Consider the following 26230-nt stretch of genomic DNA (forward strand, 5'->3'; position numbering starts at 1 on the left):
TTTATTTAACATGCTATGATAATATTCAAGGTCCTTTGTTACCAGTTGGAGACAAAGGGAGGTTGACCTTGGAAGTTTTTTTTTTTTTTTTTTTTTTTTTTTTTGTTCATTGGAGGCATGCTTCTGTGAAGTCTGCATAAGGTCTGTAAATATATATATATATATATATATATCTATAAAAGTGAAATTGTTGTTTGATTGCAAGTCTTGATCACGACATTACCCTTGCAACCAGGTGAACATGCATTTAAATTACTTACATCCAAATAAAAAGATACCAATCTCTTATAATTTTTATAGCTGAGCAAAAGTGTTGTCATGTCATGGATGATGTAAATTTTTCGTTTTTTAAATCTTTTATATGCTTCAGCTGATCCAGGAACCTTGTTCACATGCTATGCTTGTGAACTAATATAAGAGGAAGAGTATAAACAGAAAGCATCTTGTGTAACTATTAAATTTTTTTCTTGGTAGCAGTGGTCTAAAATCGAGAAATTGACCCATTTTGTCAATTTATTAAAAATTGTAGACTTGGAAAAAGTGGATCCCATTTTCAAAACTTTAACACATGTAATAAGACACTCAAATTCTGGTTTATTTTGGAATACATCACTACAAAATGTTAAATGTCTTTGCAATATGATAATTCCCCATCATTCAGATGGTTTCCCTGAATGAAAAGAAAAAAAAAATTTACTTCTTAATGTGATAACCTTTACATTCTTCTTTTTTAATAGTATCATTCTATCATTTGTAACTTAAAACACCAATCATCAGTTATAAGGTAAGCTTTAAAACTACGAATTCCACCAGCTGTGGAATGTCTTTCCCTTTAACAACGGCTACATTGTTTCGTTTTACTACAAATATCTACGTTGTTGGAGTAATACCTGATAGACAACTTTAACAAATACACCTACTTCATCTGCAGTACTTAACATATCTAAAAAAATCTATTCATTGTTACATCTTGTTCTGGTTGGACAAAGACAACATGTGTCATCATTTGCAAGAGTCCAACAAACCAGTCACTTGCATCTGTTAAGCAGACTCCTACATCAGCAGTCTGCAACATTAACACTGGTCTACCACGTCAAATACCATTAAAATTTAAGCAGAGCATATAAAATTGTGTGAATATGATCAGTTACAAGCCACTATTTCTACTTTTGATCAATTGATTCCTTGACAAAGGCATCTCTAAGGGCCTGCAGGCTTATAAAAAATTGGCCACATACTGCATCATTTTAAAATATATAAGGATCATCAGAGTTGTAATCTAAATCTGCCATGTTCATCAAGTACTCGTATTCATCCTCGTAATCAAAATCTGATTCATCAGAGTATCTGCTGCTAAAAAACCTTCCACGAGATAAGTCTAGATGTGGTATGTCTATGGTCTCTCTCCCATTCCTGAAAGGACCTGGTGATTTCTTAACTGGTGGCACTGGTTTCCTGGTTTTCAGTTTCATTTCTTTGTGTGCACTGATGGCAGAAGTTATGTATGTCTCTACAAACCGATCATAGCAGTGCAAGTTCGTCCAAGTCTTTGTCCATGGGTCATAGAGCTCAAGACTAGGAAATCCAAGTTTCCTGGGACTACAGCTGCCCACTCTATCGCTGAAGTACTCCACACTTGGGACGCCTCCCACAGCACACAGCAGGTTATTGTATGTGGTCAAAGCTACACCTAGTCTCTCATAGTTCATACTGGGAACTGCCATCCATCTGAGAGGTAAAAAATAGAAGGATAACAGTATCCTTTTGCTCTGATGATAGTTATGACTTAAATAAGTATATTTCTTCTTATTAATTTTTGGTTTCTTATCATTTCTGTTAGTGTAACTTGCATTGCTTAAGAACAAAAGAGCTCTATATCTTACAGGAAGGCTTCTTTTGGTGTTAAAAAGAAAGCTTTTATTCCTGCCATTGCTAAATACCATGTTAAGTATCCCACATAAAACGTTCATGTTACCCACCTATCCATCCTAGGTTCATAGCATTCCACGCTATTCAGTATTCTGTGGTCATCGTACCCTCCAGCTGCAAACAAACACTCATCGTACATCAGGAGCCCGTGTCCACGTCGGGGCTTGTCGAGTGAAGAGACGGCTGTCCACTTGCCTTCCCTGGGATCATAAGCCTCAGCCTGGTTCAGGGACATGGCTGTTGCTGTCACAACTGTGGGGGCGGCAAATACAGCCCTCCTGTGAGACATGTTACCTTTTTGAACTGTAAAATAAATCAAAGATCTTAAAAATTCATGTTACATCTGTTCGTGTACAAAAGGTTAACACTGAGCTCAACTTTCCTTCCCTTTTCCACTCCCACTCCCCTAATTTGTGTAAATCTTTGTATAAAGCATTTTTTCTTCATTAACACTACACCAATTACTCACCCGTGGTGTCAGGATTTTCCTCCACAAGAAGCTGACTTCCACCAACAACATAAAGCCTGCCATTCAATGCAGCAGCTCTGGCACAGCTCCTGGGAGTCATCAAGGCTGGGACATCAGAGAGAACCTGACCCAAGTTCATATCCACAGCTTCTACCAATTCTGGCATGTATAACACCCGTTTGGTATGGTAACCATAGGAGCGGCAAGTACTTACTGGTAAAGCACCCCCAACAATATACAATCTGTCATTTAAAACAGCAGCCCCAGCATCCACTTTAGGCTGCTCCAGTGTTATGTTGTCCGAACCACCTGCATGGAGTATTCTGAGGCTGCGACCGGAATTAGGATCCTTACAAAATGCCCCTTTCCAATTGTTCTTGTATGTATCAGTGTCTCTGGTCCCCCCAGCAAAGTATATGTTGTCATTGTGGAGGGTAAATGTGGACAGAAGCCTGCTGGAATTCAAGGGTTTGTGTTGTACATCCGGAAACAAACTACTGAAAGTGGGACTGTTTCTGAAAGTGGCACTTCCAATCCGCAAGTTGGGTTGGATGTCATATATCTTTCTATTGGAAAACCATTCCCCTTGGATTACAGCGTTTATCACTTCATTGCTCTGTGAAGTGTCCCTAGTGCTTAGTCCTTGTGCATGCATATCCCTAAGAGAAGTATCCAGTGACTGGTACACTTCAGTAGCTGCCAACAAAGGGTGATCATCATAAAAAGCCTCCAGACTCTTAGGTGTCATTGCTTTGATACCTGCAAGTGTAAGAAATTCCTGAGTATACTGTATATGGTCTGTCATATCTGATTCTATCCACTGCACCACTGAATGGAGGATCTCTGGTTTCACTTGGCAACTCTGGTGAGAATAAGTCTCCAAAAGGTGGCGCATCCTGTCCACCGAGGCATGGACGAGAAACTCTTCCTCCTGCAACACCTCCTGGCACCTGGACTGCAGGATTTCCTCAGCAGCTTTGTACAGACTTGTACAGTCATGGAGTTTGGCAAATTCCAGCACACCAAGGCAATTGTGGGGACCCAGCTCATTCTGCATGAACAGGGCACAGGCCTCCTTCAGAGAGTGGAGCTGCAGGAAGGAAGCAGCAGCTAGGAGACTTTCAACATTGCCTGCACCTATCTTGAGTTTTCTGGTGTATGCATATTCAACTAGAATCTTCACTGCCTGGGCATCAAGTCCATGCAGGTCTATCTCTGCTTCATTTTTGTTATACAACTCTGAAGTAAATAAGGCTTCAAAATATGGAGACATGGCAGCTAAGACTATGGTGTGGGCTGAAATACGCAAACCTTCGACAACAAGGGTGACATCACAAAGAATGTTCTTCTTCCAATTCTCATACAATTTTGTAGACACTTGCTTGACATCTTCACTAAAATGAAACATAGACGAGCTAGAATCATTTCCCCCCGTATTGGAGTCCACAGAAGTTTCTGCTGTGCCATCTTCTTCTTCTTTTTCTTCTTCATCTGTAGCTTGTGCCATACTGGTCCAACAGTCTGCATCTGGTGGAAACTGAAATTTAGAATTCATATCCATAATGTCTCTTTACAGAGTCTTAGTAAAGATATGCAGATGACTACCTTTTAAAAAAATCCCTATGGGTTAATGCTCCTTTGCCCAATTAAGAGTACTTAAAAACTAACCATTTTGCAGTAATAAAGATACAACAGTCCCCATGCAAATCAAATACATGTTATAGCTGATGCTACATATCACTAAAAAAACCAATAGCTTCTCGGTACATGTATACAATTTGCAATGTTAAGTTGATATTAGTTAATAAACAGACAACTGTGCAATATACCTCTGGTAAGACTGCATTCTTCACAGCTATGACTGCTTGGAGGAGGTGACGGTGAGCATCTTCCCCTATGTAACTTGTGGTAATGATCACATGAGGATCTTCATCATCTCCTTCTTCAGTCACTTCAGCACTATCAAGCTGTCTACCAAAAAGCTAAAGTGGGCAAAATGGTGCATTGTGCTACTTTCTCCATTTGTAATAAATCAAGATAGGAGGGAATGTAACTGTGTCTTTTTTCTTAAATGTGAGGAAGAAAGTTTTACCTAGGGGAAGATAAACAACTAAATGGTGCAGATATTAATGGTTTAATTTTCTACTTTACAAAAATTTTACTGCCAAAACCACAAAATGCCAAATGGATAAAAAACTACTAATGACTGACCTTAGCAAGCAAAAATGCATTAATCATCAAAAACCTTCACCAATAATATCATTAATAAATACCAAAAAGATAAATAAGGACAGCCTCACTCACACTTAAAAAAGAAGGTTTCTGTGGTTGACTACTACCAAATGGTTTCCTTACTCCATGCCCCTTAAGAGTGATACTACAGAGGGTTTCACGCTGAATTCTGTTGATTGTTGTACCTTTTCTGCCTATTAAGCGTCCAATCAAGTTTTTCTGTAAAAAAAAATTACAACAATTTCTCATAATCATTAACTCAAGAGAGCAAAATAATTATTTTGCTGGGCAATAACTGAAGGTTTCAGTTTTCAATTATAATAAAACTGTTCTATAAATCAATAAAAAGTATTAATAAACATCCTTTCAATACTTGTGGAAAGCAGATATAAACAACAACAACAACAATAATAATACAAGTTGAGATTGTATGTGACCTAATTCCAAGAGATGGGGACACAGGCTTTTGTACTTGTAGTCTAGGAGAAGATGGGGTAATGGTGACTTGTATCTGCGGAGCCAATAGGGACTGTATGAGATTGGTCGGGACTAAAACAATGAGTACCACCAGCACTTACACTCCACTCCGATTATTGTTGTTATTATTGGGCCATTCCGTGGTATTTGTGTCCTGGGCATAAAATTTTCAAATGTACAAAAATCAATCAAAAGTTGCATTTTCTGAAAGAAGAGACTTCAGGGGATAAGAATTTGTAAAAGATTTACCTGTATTTTTTGAATTCATGATTTTATAGCGCGTTAAACTTGAAAAATGTGAAAATTAGCATTACGGACGGAATTTTTTATTTTTTGCATATAACACTCAAAATAAATTTTAATCAATATCTTTCAATTGAGACATAAATTACAGCAATTCCTTGAGGTAAACACATAAAAAATCAAGTGAAATCTTTAAAAAATAGTTAATTAATCATTAATCCAAAGTTGTTTTTTCCGTCCGTAATGATTTGGGCTCTTTTTTTTAAGTTTTTTTAAAGACTACTTGGCAAAAAAAATTTTCCTTTCATATTCTCCTCACACTAGTCCTATGTTTACCAAATATCCAAAAAAAATGTTTTAAACATGTTTGATGACAAATTAATTTCATAATAAAAAATCATTACGGATGGAAAATTAGCATTACGGACGGAAAGGCATAGCTACCTGGCTATAACATTTCTACTGAGTGGTTTCATGTGGCATTTGAATTGCACCTTAAGGATCACTTATGATCATGGCTTCTCCTGGATATTTTCAGTTACTAGTACTTTGATTGCAATTTGAAGATAAAATGTGCTTCTGATCACTTACCTGTCATATACATGTTGCATGCATCTGGGAGATGAGCAGTTAAGATAATTACTGACCGCGAGTAATCAAAGATGACTAGAGGCCAGGCTTTTGTTTTGGCAACATAACACTTAAATCCTATGTCCTGGTTCAGAGATTAACAGTAAAGATGAGCAAAGGACAAGTCAAAGACACTATTTGCCTTTCCTTCTCAAGAAGACAGCGTGGATTTCCAATGACCAAATTATCAAACTTTTACCATTCCCTGTGATGGACCAACGCCAGAGATACAAATTCTCTGTTGATCTTAATGTGTCAGAATAAAAACAAATTGTTTAAACTTTAGCATGAAAAAAAAAAGACTTTTAAAATGTAGCTATTCTGAATGAGCATTCAACACAGCATTTTAAACAATGACTACGTATATCAGAACGCAAGGAATCTCTTATTCCTGAAAGTGTACACTGTAGTTGATTTTTGTAATTTGAAATAGCTCACAAAAATATTTGAGTTGACATCAAAAATAACTTTCTGTTATGTATGTATTTAGTAAATAGTTAACTTTAACCATGAATAAATGATTAATTGTACTTTTTTAATGGCTTCTGTGTAAGTTTTGCACTGTGGACAAATTTTCCGTCCGTAATTTTCCGTCCGTAATCTGACATGATTTTTTAAACTTCAAAATTTCATAACAAAAAAATTTTTTTTTCAATAACCTTTTACATTTCTAGTAACTAGAATAATGAAATTGTCATGTCAGTGCAGTTTTATCTTTAAAAAGCCACAAACAGAGCAGAGTTTTGAAGTTGAAGTTGATTAATAAAAATGCTTGTCCATTTCTTTCCGTCCGTAATGGTGATCAATAACCAATATTTCTCAAAAACTAATAATTGTTATTTCAAGTTTTTTGGTCACAAGTTTAGGCTTGCACTAATCAATATTCCTGCCAAATTTGAACAATGTATGTATTATAGTTTTTGTAGAATTTATTTTTAAAGTGTCAAAATTCCGTCCGTAATGCAAAACGAATACCACGGAATGCCCCTATTATAATTATTGTTATGCAGTAATGCTGTAATGCAGTTAAAGTCATTATTATTACTATTACAACTGACACATAACTAGTATTTTGTAATGTGGGTGAAAGCCCTGAAATACTGAAACAAAATATATACGATTATTTTCTTTCAATATCAAACTAAATTGTGATAAAAGGGCACTAAGATGTTCAAAAATTATAAAACTCATAAAATGCGTGACCAAAGATTTAAAGAAACATTCCATTTCAAGACTCAATCAAGGAAAATATGTCAGTAGTTACATTTGGATATTGCTTCACAGGCAGATACAGTGTGGCTGATAGCCGAGCAACACCACCACTTTTCCACTGAGGTGACTGCTTCTTCACTTGAACACCAGGTATGTGTAGATTAACTGATGACTGCACACTTGGGTTAAGTCTAGTGAGTTCTGAAAAGAAAAGGAGAAATACATTAACACACACACACACACACACACACACATATATGCAAACCACCAACTAAAGTAATAAACTTTACCTTATTTTGCGTGAATAGTGTATGACTAAAAAGGTATTTTGTCTTCAAAGAATAAATGAAGTAATTCAATCAAAATTTAAAAAACTGAAATAGGCGAAGCCATTTTCAACAAACACCAACATATAACTTCATAGTGGACCTCAGGCTCAAACTGACTACTAGTAAATATGCACAGATAAGTTATATATTATATATTAGATATTCATTTCAATTTAGCTTACAATTTAAAAAAAAATACCATCTACTCATTTAATTTAATCAACCAATGGCTCTTCCTGTAAATACAAAAGTACCGAAGTTTCAACTTAGGTTTTAGTTAGAGTTGCTGTATCAGAGATGCTTACCTGCATCAATCAAGGAAAATGAATGCTTAAATGCCTCCCGCGGAATATCCAAATCCTCTACCAAGTTCTCAAGGACTGTTATTTCGGAGACAAGTTCATCTAACTTTTTCGCATCTCGAGATGCTTGTGAAGAACCTTCTGCCATGTTTTTCGACTACAGCTCAAAGCGAAACAAATACCTCGCACACCAGACAAAGTGTAAATTGGGTGAGCTGGTGAATTATTCCTATTCGTCTAGGGGCTATAGGTGAGCCATTTTCATCTGCTTCATATGCCACAGTTCAATAATGATGAATGCAATTAAGTTATACCTTAAATGCTGAAGCCACTATGCCACCAACGCTGTCTGTGGATCTCAAAAGATGTCGCTCTATGAAGATGCGTCTAAACGATAATTCTATTAATAAACAACAAAACACTGTCAGATACACAACATAATCGAATCTGTGTCTATAAATGCTATAGAGCTACGATAAAATCGATTCATTGCGTGTCTTCTAAAATAATTATAAAACAGTATATGCGCTAAAACTTGAATGATGTTCTGTAGCTTGTCTTGCATTGAACCCGCCCTGCATGAAAAATTGTGGCGAATGTTGTCTGTCTGTTCATCTGCAGTGAGACGCTTGGAGATATTTGGCAAAACTCTTTTATGTATCGTAGCTGTTGCAAACGGAAAGTGTTAAGTAAAATACAGTTATCATTTATTTAAAGGAACGTAACAGAATACTTCATTAATATTTTTATTACGACCTGTAAATAAAGTGTCCTCGTTTTCAACTCTTTGTGTTCATTTTTTAAGTCGGTAATATGACATTTTCAATTATGTTTGATGTTTCAGTTTTAGTAATAACCACAGGTTCCAAGTGCTGCGTGTCAATAGTCTTAAGTTTCGGTGGTATTGTGCCGAGATTTGCTAAATTCCAGTGGCAATTGTACCTGTACCTGAATCCGGTGCGGTGCCATCGTGTCAGCATATGTTCCGTTTTAGTGCTTTGCTTTTGTGATAAACATGATATATTGCACCATGATATATTGCATCTCAGGCATACTGAAATTTGGTAGTAATAATAATAAAACAAAAAATTTAATTTTTCTTATTTGAAACATACTGTATTTATCCTTTAAAAATATTACTAATACTAATTAATAATAGTATTACTGAGAAATTTGAAGGATGTTAGTGTATGTAACCTTTCTGTGGGTGAAATATATTAATCTGTTCAGAATAAACGGAAATAATGTGAACTTCTGTCTTTGAAAATTTATTTTGTATTTAGCCTGTGTTTCAGAAATAAAATGAACATCTCAGGTTTTGCTCCATAGTAATACCTTTATAGCCATAATATTTAGAGATCCAAGTAAGTGTGGAAAATGGGATTACCCCACAAGAGAAAACCAACATCTTAATTATGTCAGTTCCAATTATTAAGTTTTTACATAGTGCAGTTACTGTATGATAGTTATACATGTATTTTATTTTAGCATCATCTGCCAATGCTGACCAGTTGTAAGGGGCCAAATTTGCCATGTTCCCTTATCCCTCCCAGCAGCATGCGTCTGGATACTACCACCCAACTTCTTCAGATGCTACCTCAAATTCCAATCAGTACTTCCTGCCACCATGTTCATCACCACAGTCCCGGAGTTTACAGCAATATCTCCCAGCACTGCCCCAAGCCCCAGTAGGACAGTACCATCAGGGTTCTTGGGCACATACTGGAGCAGCTGTGCAGGCACCTGTTGTAGCTCCTATAGTTCCATCACCAGCCGTGAATTATGCAATTCCTGCAGAGGCTGCAACACAGGGTGCTACCCTGTTTTATGGGCAGTATCCTGTAGTCCCTTGCAGCCAAACTCTAGACAGCTCTGGATATCTGCCATCCAATAGCAATTCTAGTGCAACATTAGGAACATGGTCAGTGTCAGGATGCCCTGTTGAACCATACTTGTTACACCTAACGTCTCCACCACCAAAGCAAGCTGTCAAGACAGAGCAATTGGGTAGAGAAAGACTGTATACTAGGCAAGGTAATGTTACTCCCACACTGATACAAAAGCAGGAACAGATGCCAAGACCTACTAGTGCTCAAGTCTGTAAGACAGCTTTGGAACCAATACCAGAGTATGCAGAAACAAAACCTGATTTGTCTGAGAAGTTGTTCTGGTAAGTCAAGCCAGAGAATTTGAAATGGATTTGAAAGCATTTTGCTTCATCTTCTAATTAATATTCAGATTTTTATGTTAATGTTAATCAGCCTCTTAGAACCAGGTTGGACCTTGAATACAAAAGTAGATGCATTGCAGTAGCTAATATAAAATTATTAATTTGTTTAGTAGAGGCATTGCAGAAGTTGATATAAAATTATTAATTTGATTTTCATTTTAAGGAAATTCTTGGAAGTTTTAAAAACCTATGGGCCTCAAGAGGTGAACAGTGAAAAACTTCTAAATGTCTTCATGAATCTTAGCCCACATGAGCGCAGATTTATCATGTCTCATGGAACTTTGAAAGAATTTTTGTCCACATTCCCATCCCTGTATTTGGAGAATGGCTTTCTGTATTTACGCCAGCGTGGAGCACCAGCTGAGGATAAAACAATTTCAGGGAGTGAAAAGTATGTACAAAATGAATAGAACTGCTGGAAAATGGTAGAAGTTATGTTTTTGTGTGTTGGTATATTAGTTAAGAGCCTATCAGTACCCGAAAAAGTTCTGAATGGATTTTGATGTAATTTTTGCGATAGGTCAGAAATGTGCTTACCTACAATTAATTAACATTTGGTGTTGACCTATTTTTAGTTGATTAATTAATTAATAATAAGAATTTTACTCCCTTGGCAGAGGTCTGTCCTCTCTGAATGCTTTTCTGTACATAGTTAATGGTTAGTTTAATCAGTAATGAGACTTTATGGAATATTCTCAAATTTTGAGTGATGTGCAAATACACAGTTTTTGATAACAAGCCTTAGCTATTAAAAATTGGTTATTTTACATTTTTAATGCTTTTGCAGGATCACCAAGGAGGAAACGGTTGGAAATATAAATGAGAATTGCAAAAACAATTTAATAGAGATACCAATGCATGACAGAGATTCACTGGATGAAATAGGTCAAGTACCTGATAGCTAAATTCAGACCGTAAATTGTGTTAAAATAACTAAGTGTCCTTGTACCAGTTCCTGTTTTGTAATAAAACGGTCATTTTGTAAATTCTTCCAACAACTAATTTGGAAGAAATGGAAAGCTTATGAAAACACTAAGCCAATGACCAGGGCTACATATCATTAAATGTTTGGTATAATTAATTGTTACACATAGATTCTGATGTGACAGTTTGCTTAAATTTCAGATGACCGTGACTGTATTATCCCCGAGTCTCTGCAGCAGAAGTCTGTCTTTGAGGATATTGCAAGGACACATGGGATCTCAATAGGGACAGCACAGGAATGCAATTCAAAAACCTTCCCCACAACCGAGGAATCAGTCAAAGATCAGACTTGTGACTCCTCACAAGCTGTGTTGGATCACATTGACAAAGAGTGTGTTAGAAAGACCACTGAAATACCATGCAGTGAGTTGGTTCAGCAGACAAAATATGCATACAGTGAAGATGTCTGGAAACCCAAGGGCATCGTGAACCCTAAAATCAGTAAGGGGTGCACAAAAAGCAAGATGTTGAGAATTGAATGTCTAAATCATGCTTTGACTGGAAATTCTGACCATAGTGAGGCATATCACAATGATCATATAATTCCATACACAGCAAAGGATACACTATCCACAAAAAATGATGCTCCAGCTGATATCAAACTGACAGAAGTGATGAATAAAACTCAAGAGCTGGAAAATGTGTCCACCAACAATCAAATATGTTCTGGAATGCCAGTGAAGCATTTTGATGGAAAACAAGATTTACCTGACTTTGCTGATTTGGAATTTGTGATTGAAGCATATGAAATGGGCATGAAGTATTGTCAGAAGAACACAAAAGATGCCCTGCTTATTGCAGCAAAACAGTTGGTTTTAGAGACGTTGGTTAGTACCAAAGAGAATATGAAATTTACAGATAGAAAGTTACTTGATGATAAGACTCCAACAAAGGATGAAGTGCATCCAATGAAAACTACTGGGTCTCAAAGTGTCTTTTCCCATGACAGTGGATTTAAAGACCAAAATGCAACTTTTTCTAGTCCAGATATTGATTCTGATACAAGTGACATGGCTGTGTCTCAAGAACCTCAACTCAAACTGCCAGCACCATCTGCAGAAACATACCTCTCTCCATCCAGATTGAAAGCAACAGCTCCAGAGTTCAAATTAAAGCCAAGTCCTTTATCCCCAGGTGGTGGCACAGCCTCTTTAGTTGCAGGTGATCCAAAGATCATATCATCAAAATCGGAGACCTCCTCTCCATCCAGATTGAGGCCAGCGGCTCAGGAATTCAAATTCAAACCACTTGTATCTTCATCGGTGCCATCAATAGGGGGCTCCCCATCAAGGCTGAAGGCTACAGTCTCAGAGTTTGTTCCCAGGTTCAAGCAGCCAGCCCTTTCCAAGATACCTGATATATTATCAGTGCAGCACCAAGAGCAACAAACTGACCACCCTTCTTGTTACCAGAAAGAAACTGGCACCAGCCCCAGGAGACTGAAAACTAAAGAGTTTAGTGCCCAGTCTGCAGTGGACGTTGCAGAGGTGATGATAAATACAGAAGAGTGTCTGTTTTCAGAAGAGTCCACATACTATGTGGAGCCATGTCAAACTGCACGTAAATCCACAAACACCGAAATATCAGGACGCATCAGAGCTGAACCTAGGATGCTGTCCAGGTATACCAGCACAGAATCTGGGTCAGTGGTGGATAGAAAGATTTTTGATAATGCTGTGACACAACTTATTGCTGCAGAGGTAAGAATGATGTTGTTTTCAATGTTTGCGCCAAAATATGATTCCCCAAAATGAATTTATGAAAGTTTATCTGTTTTTGAATCTGACCATTATCCTTTCTGTACTGTTTATAATGTAATATTCATACATAATTTATCATATACATTTAAAAGTTGTTTTGATGCTGAAAGAGGAATAAAATAAATATATAATTGCCTGATTTATCAAAAGATTACCAGGTTCTTTTATGATTGATAAATTGAAATGTTTTCATCATGTACATACATATAAGTATTATTTCAGATCAAGGTACTTCAACTACAATTTTACTTGTGCTCTGAAAGACTGCTCAACTGGTTTGAAGATTGGAAGAAACTGCAGAACCTTGACAGGTAAATCTATTTTTCTATTTTATAGCTGTGGAACTAAGGGGAATATTGTTTGAAAGAATGAGTTTAATTTTGCAGAATGTTTTTGCAAAAATTTTTGTTTTATGATAATGAAAGAATCCCAATATAAGCAGGTTCTAGAATAAGCATTATGATATTTTATTTTTGTATTCTGTATCAATTACATTTTAGTTTTAATAAATTTGAGATTTTTTAAAAGCTTTTCTAGATATGATCAACACGTGATGGACACTCTTAATACTGGGAAACAAAATGTAGGGGAAGAACTAAAAAGAATGCAGGTAAATTTGGTTTTAAAATATAGTGAACATGCATAGTATACTATTTTAAATTATACTGCTTTTATACATTACTTAAAATTATCAGTTAATCAGTGCACCCAGTACCTGATATTTGTTTCTTGGAAAAATCTGGTATTTGCTACATATACAATCTAAAAGTTGTATGTTTAAATAAGTCAATTTGTGTAATATTGTCATTGACTTGTTACAATTTCCAAGATTTTATCAGTTTTTTTTTTTTAATTTCAAGGCGCTTTATGAGACCAATGTACGTGAACTGTGTAAGGGTGTTCCACTGGAATCATTGACTGCATTGAAGGTCAATTTACCTACTACACAAGGACCAAACAAGTTTTCACCTCGTGAAGTACGTTTCTTTTCTGATATTAAATGTGATGACAGAAATGTCTGAATTGTTCATCTGATATTGATATTTTTTTTTTTTAGTAATATACCTCAGCCTGATATAATAAGATCGTGGTTGCAGTCACTGAAAAATCATTTGGTTGTTGTCAAGTTATGTTATGTTATCAGTTTTCTTCTGATTATATATAACATACTTTTATCAGCTTTATCTGAAATTTCTACTCATGTTTACGAGATTGCTTTCTGAATAGGATATTTTAAAGATCTCACACTAATAAAATGTTGAATTTTAGAGCTAAATTTTACTTCCACTATAACTACTTTTTACATGTTCAGGTTGATTACAACAAGATTGTGAAGGCTTTCCTTGAGCATTACTGTCCAAATGATTGTGTGGACCCTGAGGTGATTGTGCTGAATGAAAGGTCATGGGACCGCTTCATGACAAAAGAATACAAGAAGGAAGCGCAGAAGGGGCATGCTGCTGCAATGCCAGAAGTGCCACTCCCAGTCAACCCTGATTTGACACCAGATCCACTGACATTTGCTGGAAATGTGCAGAATGAAGTGCCAACTGTTGGGGTAACATCCTCTGTCAATCAGCTACAACTGCCAAAATCCCAGATAGCAGGTGGTGCCTCATCAGCAGTTGGCCAGCAAAGTGACAAAGTGGTCTCCAGTTCTCTTCAGGCAGAGACAGTTCTACCTTGTGGTGTCATGCAATCCACTGGTGATAATCCCAAGGGATTTGATGTCATTGCCAAGATTCAACTTTCAAATGATGGTATAGGTTATTACATTTTAAACAAGCTAAATATTACTACTATGGTTATATGTATTACTGTCTACTTCCGCAGTGTGTGTGTTTCTGTGTGTGTGTGTGTGTTATCAAGATTCACAACCTTAATGCATTTTGAAAATAGATTGTGTTTAAATTTCTTCTTCCATTTAACACTCTAAGTAGACATCAGTAGTATTTAGAAGATAAAGTACAGCCAGTATAAGACAAGTTTTAAAGTATACAGTTTTGCAAATTGTCTGCATTATTTGCCTTTTGAAGACGAAGAGAAGAGAACCTTATTACGTATTCCAACAAAATGTCCACCAGGATTGTCCAATATACAGGCAAGTTTGTTCTCTTTGGTTACTTCATAAAGTTGACAGGTGGATAAGTTCATTATTTGATCCAAACATGTTTCAATTACTTTTTGTATCACTGAAATAAATTAGTTTATTCTTTATTTTTTCTACACAGTCAAGGTGGAAGCTATCTTTTTGTATCATGAAATACTTTTTCATTTTAGTAATATGCAAAGGTATATTTTTAGGAGCCTATTATCAAGAAAGCATTCAAGCCTTTAGGAAGAAGAGCTCTTAAACCAAGAAAAAACAAAGTTGCAGAGCCAAAAGTGTTGGTTTCATCTGCTTTTGAAACCAGTGCTAGCAGTCACAACCAATCAAATAAATTGGGTAACTCTATTATTCTCAGTGAAACTAATTCAAAATTACCAGATATGGATGATGGAATCAGTGAGTCAAGTACACTAACATCAGAGGAAGTAGCCATGCCTTTTAAAGCAGATCTGCTGCAAGATGCAAAGGCTTCTGAAATGCAAATGACAACATCAACTATTAATGTAAGCAGCAGTCAGTGTGATGAAATGGCACCACAAAAGACAACATTAGGTCTTCCTGCTGTGACAACAGACTTATCACAGCAACAACAGGTGCCCCAAGTCAATCCTGTCGCTTACCAATATGTTGTTTCTCAGCTTCTCCAGATGAATCCCCAGCTAATAGAAAACCCTGCAGCTCTGCAGTACATAGCTGTGCAGCAGCTTATTACCATGCAGCAACTGCAAACTGGAATGCTGGCTACCACAACCTATGGTGGGCAGAGCGATCCATCAACATTGGCTACAGCAGGCTTGGGTACACACAGTCATCTTACAGCATTGGCTACAGCAGCCTATGGCACACAAAGTGATCTGGCATCTTTGGCTGCAGCAGTTTATGGCACACAGAGTGATACAGCAACATTGGCTAAAGCAGCTGGCTTTGGCGTTCAAAATGACCCATCCACAGTGGCTTTTAGCGCACAGAATGGTACAATGAACTTTGACACCTTCAGTGGCCTCAGTACCTTGGCTAAAGTTCCCCCTGGGACACAGAATGATAGAAAATCCATGTCTCATGTCAAATCAGTAACGCTTGATCAGAGCAATTTTGTTATTCCACAGGCAGGACAAGGGGATGAAAGTGCTGGTCCAGGAAAGGCTATTGCCAGTGTTTCACCAGACCAACAGAAAAGATGTTTTCCATTAACTGGAGAAAGCCAGGATAAGCTTGCCACCAAAGAAGCCCAAGGAGACATGCCACCATATCATAGGGGAGCAGTACAACACAGCACCTTGGAGGTAGAAAAGACCAGTTCTTCTGAGAGATGTCATGTAGATTGCTCAAAACCATTCCCTGATGTCAAGTCCTTTTTGATGAATGATGCTTCTGATAGTGGCAGCAATGAAAGCAAGTCAATTCTGAGCTTTGCTCGAGGAAATTATACCAGCAGACAGAGTGCCCCTCTAAGATATGCTGCTGAGAATTTGGCAACCACTGTTATGAATCAAACTTATGTTCATGATAAAGCCTCTGGTTTTACTAAAGAGTACCAAGGACAGTTGGACAGAGACAGACAGAGTAGCATCAGCTCCTCAGAGGGTGCATCTTTTTCAAGAAGTTCTCTGAGCTTTCAAACTGCCAAGTCTCCGTTTTCAGAGCAGAGTTGTTATGAAAGTGTTCCAACCAGTCCAAGAGCTGCAACATCTGCAGAATCTAACTCCTCAGAGTACAGCACCAGTACAAGTAGTCTGCCCCGAACACCAAGAGACCCTCAGAATGTAAAGGGCAGCTTGTCACAGGAGTCTCTGGTTGCTGGTTTTGGCCTGCTGGAGCAAGGGGCTGGGGAATGGAAGACAGTTGGTAGTAAAGGAAGGGAGCAGAAAGTGGAGTTATCTGGTGGACAGAACAGGTTAGTTACTTGCTACTGTGAATGTAGTGTGAGTTTGTTGAATTTTTCGTGGACCAGTTGGGTATTAAAAATGAGGGAGGGGCAGTTATGTTCTTGTAGAGTTAAGAACCCCATTAATTGCTTGATCTTGTCTTGAGTCTTTTCTCAAGTTGTGAATATTGATTAACTCTGGTCTGTGAAAACTATGTGTGTGGCAGTGTGTTATTCATGTTTCCAGAGAAGTGTTTATTTATATATATATATTTTTTTTTTATTATTATTCATACAGACCGTCAGTATGGCAAACCACCTCCAGCACCAGTGTGCGCACCATAGCAAATCCCCCTGGCTGGAACACAACAGTATCTAAGTCCCAGTCAGGCCTTGCCATTTCAGACATACCACCTAGGTTTAGAGCTAAGAGGACATCAGAGAGTGAGGCCAGTGTTGAGCGTGTTAGTCCAGTGGGTGCTGGTGGACCAGCAGGAGGAAATACAGGCCAAGGCAAAAGTCAGCAGCGTGGAAAGCAGCCCAGTATACAATCCACTGGTAGATCCACCCCAGTAATGTCCATATCTGGGCAACCTTTACCCATTGTGCAGAGCTCCATTTCTAATGTGACAGTCAATACAGTGGGGGCATCTGGTTCACTATCCAATATGAAGGCGGACAAGGTGGAAACTGCCAAAATTCAACCATATGTTGTTTCAGGTAAGCTTCAACTTGCTACTTCTAATAGCTTATGAAAAGGAAGATTAGGTAGTATTTTGTGTACTGAAACAAAATATTCTACAACTATTATAAAAATTGCTTGTTTAAATTTTTGTTTTCTAAAATAGTTGTTACTTATTTGATGACTTCAACATAGTGTTAAGCATCCTATCCACCAGTACTGATTTGACACTGTTTTTATTTGGTTTTCTCCCAGGCACCCCTTCCTCAAGGCCTAGTTCTCGTAACTCTGAGATGGACAGTATCCAGCTGGCCGACAGTCATATTGGGAACGAACAGGTTGAGGACAGTGATGAATGGCAACAGGTAAGATGGTGCAATGATCAAGTCCAGGAACAGGTAAAATTGGGAAAAAATGTGGTAGAATGGGTTCACAAAATTAATGATATGTTTACCTACATGTAGGTCGGGATTAATTTGGAAGAACTCCGGTCAATTCACCTTTTTGTGCATTAAGCTTTTTTTTCTGTTTGGTCAAAATTTATTTGGATGTTATTACACAAAGTAGAAGTAATACAATTTTTTTCTTGCAAACTCCTGCAAACTTTTTATTTTGCAGCAAATTTTTTGCAAACTTTTCATTTTGCTAAGAGTTTTAATCATCAAAATTTATGAGCTGTAATGCTTTTTTTCCAGGTGAGTAAAAAGAAAAAGAAGCCTGATGTTCTACAGGAGCACCTATCCAGCAAACCACTTCAAACAACTGGGAGCACAAAAGCCAGCAACTTTGAACGCCTTATAGGCAGACTGCTGGAGAAATTTCCAAAACTTACAAGGTACTATTTCTTAGTCATCTTATCAGAAACTAATTACTTTAAGTAATGTTGTGTTCCCTAATGTTTTTCTGTCTTTGATTGAGCATCTATCAGCATTGGACCAGTATGTAACTTGACACTGATGGTGTATACAGATAATTTTGTACTGTTCTTCTTTTAGTTGAATGCGTACTGTGCTAGTAAATTCACCAATGAATAACTTTTTTGTGTTCATGTGTGTGTGCACGTGTTTATGTATGTGTGTGTGTGTCTCTTGGGTGTCATTAAATGCACTATAAAGTCCTGTCATTTTCACCATTAGAGCTGACACAATCAACCTGTTGAAGGAACTACGTACCAGACATGGAGGGTTGCAAGGCATTGGGCTGGCCCAGATTTTAGATGAAGCAGAGGTTGTGGTGAAAGAATGGCAGAAAAAACCTGAAAGAGTAAGAATACAGTTTTAATGGAGAAATGTATATGTGCCACGTAATATCAGTGCATGATGATTTGCTTGTCTTTATTAAGGTCGTAGTTTCCTTGGAAGAAGGTCTAAAGATGATGGATTTGTATTTTTAAGTATTTTGGGATACATGAGTAGGTGTATTTTCAATTGTATGATTAATGTTAACATTTTACAAAAAGAAATGTCATTGCTTCTTGTAGTTTTAATTTTGTTTCCCTAGTTTTTAAATATGTGTGATATGTAGCCTTTCATATGCTATCACCATTTTATAACTCCACACCCTATTACTTCTAGACATTTGATTCATCAAATAAAGCAATAGAGAAAGAGAAGGTTTGGCAGGCCAAGTATAAGACAGAGATATGTATGGAATGGCTCACATCTGGAAAGTGCAAGATGGGATCAAAATGTAACTTTGCCCATGGCCAGCAAGAAGTTCGTGGAATGCAAAAAACTGAGATGTGTAAATACTTCCTCAGTAAAGCTGGATGTCCATATAGTAAAGTAAGGCTGCTATGTACTAGTATGTGCCTTCTCATATGATGAACATATCATGTCATTTCTTAAAAGAGTTTACATTCATTTTTCATGTTATTATTATTAAGTTATTGAACACTGAAACATGAAACACCAGATATTTGTGTGTAACTACTATGTAGAAAGTGATATCGACGAAGTTAAAGTCCATTTGCTCAATTGTAACTGCAGAAATCGGATGGATATCTTTAATGGTAAACCTTTTTGATTTGGGTTTATAAAATGTTTGTTGCTCATCTTCCTTTACAGTGCATCTTTGCTCATGACCAGTCAGAGCTGTGCAGTCAACTCCCTAAGAAATCTGTGCCTACCAAAGCACCACAGAATGTGATGCTGCTCTCTGATGATGAAGATGATGACGACGATGATGATGTAATTACACAGTAATTCTTTGAAAATCTTGTGTTATATATTTTAATGCAAAAAAAAAAGATTTGTTAAATCTTCTTGTGGATAAATTATTGATATTTTGCAAGAGAAAATAGTTGAATACAGTTCTTGGAAATAACTTAAGATTTTCAGACATACTGTTTGTTTGCATTATTTGTCATCTCCTAATGTGCCTTTAGGAAAGGCCCAATATACAATACATTAAGTTTATGTGGAGGGAAGTGTAATTGCTTTTTTTATAAGAGAAATATTAAGTTTTGGGGAATGATTTAACTCACCAGAACATGAGGAGGTTTTGTTACCAAGTATTTGTCACAGCAAATGTGCACAGTTAATTGAGATGTCAAGTTTTGTTTCCTTTGCATTGCCTGTCACATTAAATTATTAACTACAGAACTGAGGCCCAATCCTATAATAGATGTATAAGACACAGTATAGTGAACATTTGACTTTCTATTTCTAATGCATTTGTTTCTTTTATAAGGATTCTTATGAGCAGTGCGTCATCTGTTGTAGTAGTGTCAGAAATCCACAGAGTGAAAAGCGTCTGGAATGTGGACATACTTTTCATGATAAAGTAAGTTGACAAATTCTTCTGTGCTTGTGACTGGGGAGACTGGCAAACTTTTATAATTGTTGTCAGTGATGGAATGTTATGTTTTGCTCTTTATAAATGTATATGTATACACTGAACATGTTAAAGACAGAGAGCCATTCATTCCGTCTGACTTCATGTGTATAATAAAATGTACTGCATGCAAATTTTAAAGGTATTGAGCTATTTATTTCATCTGAATTGCATATATATATATATATATATATATATATATATATATATATATATATATAACAACAGCAAGCTGCTATAATGCCCATGCTTGGTTCAATGTTCTGCTTATTGTATAAGAATATCTGACCATCATTTACAAACTGTTTAAATAATTACATTTCAGTGTATCAGTAGATGGGTCCTGGGAGAAGAGAGGACTTGTCCAACTTGCCGCTCCTTAGCTTTACTTCCAGAGGAATTTCCCAGACTTTCCAAGCAATGACAGTTTTCAGAAAGGGACAAGCACAGCTGAATTTGTATACTTATTTCATAAATCAAGTGAACTTGTTTTTAAAACTAAGCTTGTACAGGTCTACTGGAAAGAGCAAAATTCTGTGGTTTAAGTTTGCGCAGAAATTGGTTGTCTGTTGATACTGCTAGTACATTGCATAAACAATCTAGGCTTTCTATTACAGTTTAATTTTCTTTCAGACTTTGTTCTTGAGCAAAGGTTCAGTCATCAAATCAAAAACCAAAAAGGTTTTAAAGTTGTAAATATTACGAACATGTCTAAAAGAGTATAAATAGCAAAATCATCACTGAAGCGTTCGTGATGATAATGCAAAGTTCATTTTTTAATCTTCCAAAACACAGTGGGAGTATTGTGTTTTTAACTGCTTATATTTGAATATTTTCATTTGAAAAGATTTTTTTAGAATAAAAAGCATATTAATTAATTTTTTTCATAGTTTTTACTCTGAAAAAAATAATTGGGTATTCTAGATTTCAAACATACTCGTACGTTTGTTTAAAAGTGTTTACAGCCCTGCTTTATCACTTTATTGAACAGGGGTATCAATTTCCTCTTTTTAAAAAAGAAGTAACACACCTATAAGACACCAGTTCATTCTATTTAAAATGTTGCAGGGGGAGTTAAAACCTCAAATCATACAAGTTATAGATGTATGCCTTTAACAGAGCCACGTTTAGAAGCACATTCAAGGTGACGTCAGTTAACAGTAGGACACATACTGTCAGGATTTAGGTGTGATTTGAAACGTCATGGATTTTTTGGTACATCCGCGTCACGAAATAGCGCCAAAAAAGCGGCGCGATGAAAAATGCGTACGTCTGAAATAAATAAACTTCGAGAAAAAACTACAGTGAATTGACTTTCCATATTTTAGAGACTAAACGAGGAGTTATCCGTCTATTGAAAAACTGTAAGCTTTTGTCAATGCACTGTACAGAGTTACAATTATTTCTCTCCGAATCAAGAAAACTGAAAATTTTACGTGTCCGAAAATGCTTTTGTATAGCAAGGGACTATATTGCGAGGAAATTGTTTCCAAATACGAAATTGGCTTAAAATTAATAAAATGGTCGAATATATATCCAGGTTTTCGATTTTGAAGGGAATTTCCCGCACACTCTCTGGTTAAGAAGTCTCGACAGAAAATCCGAAAAGTTGTGAAAAAACAGAGCAAAATTTCTCCCCTGAGGCACCTCCGATAAGAGTGCACATCTCATTCATTTCCCGAACTTAAAATTACGTTTATTCACCCAAAAAAGTTAGTGACTAACCTCAATTTTCACGCAAAGCAATGATGTTCTATAACTTGCTACGACAGTATTTTTTTGACCTTGAACTGTGGAAGTTCAAAAAAGTCATGTGATACAAATCATGTGACGCGCAGATTTGAGTGCTAAAATGCACCTTTATAGACCCATATTAAGTCAAATATAAATTTAAGAAACAGAATTAACATTTCTTTTATCAAAGACCAAAAACTTCATACAAATTTAGTAAATTTACCAAAATCCCGCCCACTAAACGAGAGGTGAACTGAGGTGCTTTCCAACGAAACCCCGCAATTTACTACGAGGCAGAGACAGGTGAAGTAGGTTGTGCGGCAAGTTATGATTTTTATCCTTGCTGAAATATGGAACCCACGTATTTATAGCATGTCAGAGACTCATTATCAGGTACGTATGCAAATTATTTATATTTTAAAAAATATATAAATGCTTTTTATTACGAGAAATGTGCTAGTTTTGCTCCACTACACACTGTACATAATCAAACACATTTGTTATACATTGTATCTTGTAGATTTGTTGTTAAAATGTGCACCGTGTGACCGACGCAGGCTCATTCAGAGTAATCTAACTCCGACTACAGTTCAGTTTGAGATTAACTTTTGATCTAGTGTTATTTAAAATACTAATATTTCATAACGACATATCTGCCTTAATCAGTACGTACGTGTACTGTAGCTTTATAACGTAGCATTGCGAGCACCTGTCATGTGAAGCATAGATAATGTGCTTGAGAGTTGTATATATTGATTGAATTATGAATACATCACCTTTTATTTGTAATAATTAGCAATAGATCAGGGGAGTATTTGGCAAGATTTAACATTCCCCTTGTCTTTTTTTCATGCTGATAAAAATTTAAAAACTTTCTAACATTGATGTAAGGAAAAAGATGTTTGGATATACATGTAGAATGGTAGAAGTATTTATCAGTCATTCTTTGCTAGTGGTGCACTGCGGGGGGACCATAACAAGAATGTTATTTAAATTTAGATAGCCGACCAAATTCTCATGACATCGTTGTGTATGTTTCAATAACAAATCAAAGAAGCTGCATGAGCAAGGAGGATGCTGTTATAAAAGCAAAATAAGAGAAAAAGCAGAAAATATATCGAAATTACCCTCAAAATGGCGTCCTTTTTTGTGGAATTTCGACCCTACCTCTATTTAGGAACAGTTTGTTTAGGGTTTGAATGAATTATTGAAGCAGGGAATACACCTACTGCAAGAAGATATAATAAACAGAATGTGCAAATGGTTATTTAAATAAAAATTTATTTGAAGTGACTGAAAAATGATCACAAAATTAGCTTAACTTACGATACATGCGGTGTCCCACCCCGATGAAAATTTCATCTAATCCTATCTTTCCGTATTAAAACTGTTCAATCGTCCAAAGTAGTATGTCGGTTAGTTTGTGTCACGAAATCCATGATAATATCAGTTTTCTTAAGAATTTCACATTTATTGCTCAGCAAGGTCGATTTTTCTTCACCGCGTCCCAATATAACGTTCGCAACGCTGAAACTTCAGAGATCGATTCTTATCAGACGACTTTAAAATGCCGCGTGAAAATTATACATCGATAGCGATCTTCTTCCATACTCACTAACTGATGACGTCTTACACACGAATGGCTTCTTTTGCACACTAAAAAAACCAGCTCAAACTGGCGGGTGGCCCATTCTGATAACAAGTTACGCAATGACGCTGTCGAGATAGGATGCAGGGCACAGGTGTAATTCCCTCGATTTAACCGTCACAGGATTGTTTATTGGGATCTTCTTTGTATGAAGGTGAGAAATAATGAGTTTCGTTTCATTTTTCTTCAATTGTTTCAACATATTTGTGTACCGATTGATTTTTACCATTCTATAAGTAGGGTGACTTCGTCTGAACTTTCGTTTTGCGTCTGTGTCACATGGGGGACTAAAGGTCACATTGAACATGGTGACGCGGTGATACCGTATTCATGTTCTCTTGTTCTCGAAAACTCAATCATCGAAATTGAATTACTTTTTTTTAGTTTTGTCTTAAATTAAGCTGCTACACTGTATTCCGTACGTTTAAAATTTAACCGTCTGTAAAAACAGCAATAATGGATTACTAGCAACACTTACGTTACGCAATGAAGCACCGAAAATGGGTGAAGAAAATGTGTCTCAGTAATATGCGTGTTTGCCACTCATAATGCACTGTACTTTGTTTGAATAAGCAATAAACTATTTGTGACCTTAGGTTATCCATTGTTCGTTATCAGAGTTAACAGATTCTTTGTGTGATTTTTTTTCAGAATCCCAAGAGTGGATGCCTTAGTGAGCACAGAACAGATATCACCATTGGTCCACATATGTCAGGAAGAATGTTATAATTATGAACTTTGTGTTACACTGAACTTCATTTTGTTAAATTTTGTATTTAACTGAACGTTATTGTGTTAAAATAATAATAAAAAAATAATAATTCAGATAAAAAACTACAATCTGGAACATTCTTTAGATCAACATTGTTCAGTGTGTGTCCCATGTGAAAGAGTTACAGTAAATAAAATATGTGCATTATTCCTCTGTGTTTGTCAATTCCATTTTAAAAGCATGTGAAAGTGGTGTGCCCCTCATGATTGAAGTGTGTATGGATAATAGCAAAAATATTGTTATTATTTACATGATTATAAAAAGTTTTTGTACCCGCGTTAATAACGTAACCGTGAACCCCATATTCCCCATTTTTATTAATTATGAAATGTGGATTAAATTCTTCAAACCCAGTTTTGAAGCATTGAGACAACACCCCCTTATGATTTAAACTAAAACTGAAAACATTCCGTTAGACTTTCATTAGTTTGTGCAAAATATATTGCCCAGGGTAACGCGTCTTGGATTTGGTGGGTATAGCTGTTCAACTCTCCTGTGTGCCCTAAAAAGGGCAGCTGCTGTTTCCCTTTTTATGAAATGATAAACTGTGATGGTGTAGCTATCACATCGCAAAATTACAGCTTCCCAGAGAAAGTTTGAAATTTTCGGTCAAATTCAACATTTTGTAACCACTAGCAAAGAATGACAGTTATGTAATATTAGCTTTTTTCATGACCAGTTAACATTCATTTTAGTATAAAGGTCCATTTGAAAGTGTAGGGTTTATTTTATAAATAATTGAAAATTTTAAAATCCATGACTTGCTAGTACAGGTATGGAAATGAAAGTTGAGACATTTATACACCATACTTGCTTACTGTTGAAGTTGTAGATTTTTTACTTAAGTTAAAATGAAGTAGATCTATTGGAGAATGTCATATGGTTTTAAGATCAACAATAATAAAGGTTTAAAATATAATCCATTTATGTTTTCTGTATGAAAAAAAGATAAAGCCAGTATTTATTATTTTATTATGTGAGTTCCTAGACTTGTGTTAGTTAAGTACCACTTGGACATATCTTCCGACCCTCGCTCATTGTTAGTCAATTTTTTAATGTTAAATTGACCTATATACAGATTGTTATTACTTTTAGTTGCATGGAATTGTAAATTCTGAATTTATTCTGATTTTCTTTTACAGATACAAGAAGAACAGTTTTTCAGATATTGCAGAATCTCTGCCAGGCTTTGAAGTGCCCTGAAAAGTGATCACGATGATATACTGCATCATTATCATGCATTCCTATTAGTCATATTAAAAAAAAACTGTCACCAAGCCCTTAGTGAAGATTGGTTATCAAAGTATTCTTTGGCAGCACTTACATTTTTTGAAACATAAAAATTGAATTTTTAAAAAGAAATATGACTTCGGTGGTATTTCTTTAAGATAATTGGATGGCAGTGTTGCATACAAGTGTTATAATGGACACATTTTTTCTAATTGGACTCCAAGGAGCCAGACTGCTTTTCACATTCAAACAAGAGCTTAAAAAGAAAAAAAATGTCAGAATAGTAAAAGAGGTATTTTGAATGTATTTACAGTCCACATCCATTTATATTCAGTATATAATGCCTGGTGTTCACAAATACAGGTAGAGCTCTTTTAGGAAGCAAGTTGCATATTCCCATATTTTAATATCAGATATCAAATACAAGCATATGGAACTGTTTTGAATAAAGACATAAATTGTCCTTGGTGATCAGCATATTTTTCTCTTATTTTAAGTCTTAAAAGGATAGCTAATGTATTTTGAGGTAATGCATTTGAAGACGGAACGTATGAAAAT

General features: G+C 36.2%; 2 protein-coding genes and 1 long non-coding RNA gene across 5 annotated transcripts; 2 read left to right on the forward strand and 1 right to left on the reverse strand.

Moving 5' to 3' along the window:
* Positions 1 to 574: 574 nt before the first annotated feature.
* On the reverse strand, positions 575 to 8190 carry LOC106177420 (uncharacterized). The gene is made up of 7 exons (XM_087000193.1): positions 7827 to 8190; positions 7245 to 7393; positions 4703 to 4849; positions 4228 to 4380; positions 2399 to 3935; positions 1980 to 2232; positions 575 to 1728 (listed from the first exon to the last, which is right to left on the reverse strand). The coding sequence occupies exons 1-7, from the start codon at positions 7969 to 7971 to the stop codon at positions 1248 to 1250; spliced, it is 2865 nt and encodes a 954-aa protein (XP_086856319.1). The 5' UTR covers positions 7972 to 8190; the 3' UTR covers positions 575 to 1247.
* A 162-nt stretch (positions 8191 to 8352) lies between these two features.
* Positions 8353 to 21166, forward strand: LOC106177409 (uncharacterized). 3 transcript variants are annotated; one of them, XM_087000190.1, is made up of 19 exons: positions 8353 to 8512; positions 9312 to 9993; positions 10217 to 10444; positions 10841 to 10938; positions 11179 to 12737; positions 13020 to 13108; positions 13326 to 13407; positions 13658 to 13774; positions 14110 to 14563; positions 14834 to 14898; positions 15102 to 16801; positions 17070 to 17491; positions 17709 to 17818; positions 18149 to 18288; positions 18590 to 18716; positions 19028 to 19237; positions 19520 to 19642; positions 20145 to 20237; positions 20614 to 21166. In XM_087000190.1, exons 2-19 carry the CDS (start codon positions 9356 to 9358, stop codon positions 20710 to 20712), a joined length of 6354 nt encoding a protein of 2117 aa, XP_086856316.1. In that variant the 5' UTR covers positions 8353 to 8512; positions 9312 to 9355; the 3' UTR covers positions 20713 to 21166. The 3 variants fall into 3 exon arrangements, with proteins under 3 accessions (XP_086856316.1, XP_086856318.1, XP_086856317.1); XM_087000192.1 differs by having other exon boundaries at positions 14110 to 14557; XM_087000191.1 differs by having other exon boundaries at positions 8370 to 8507.
* Positions 21167 to 22087: 921 nt separating this feature from the next.
* Positions 22088 to 26135, forward strand: LOC147764025 (uncharacterized). The gene is made up of 2 exons (XR_015331836.1): positions 22088 to 22415; positions 25585 to 26135. It is a non-coding gene; the product is annotated as an uncharacterized LOC147764025 (long non-coding RNA).
* Positions 26136 to 26230: the final 95 nt, after the last annotated feature.

The sequence above is a fragment of the Lingula anatina genome, chromosome 1 (assembly GCF_051362555.1).
Source record: "Lingula anatina isolate TDL-2025a chromosome 1, LinAna3.0, whole genome shotgun sequence".
Lineage (NCBI taxonomy): Eukaryota > Metazoa > Brachiopoda > Lingulata > Lingulida > Lingulidae > Lingula > Lingula anatina.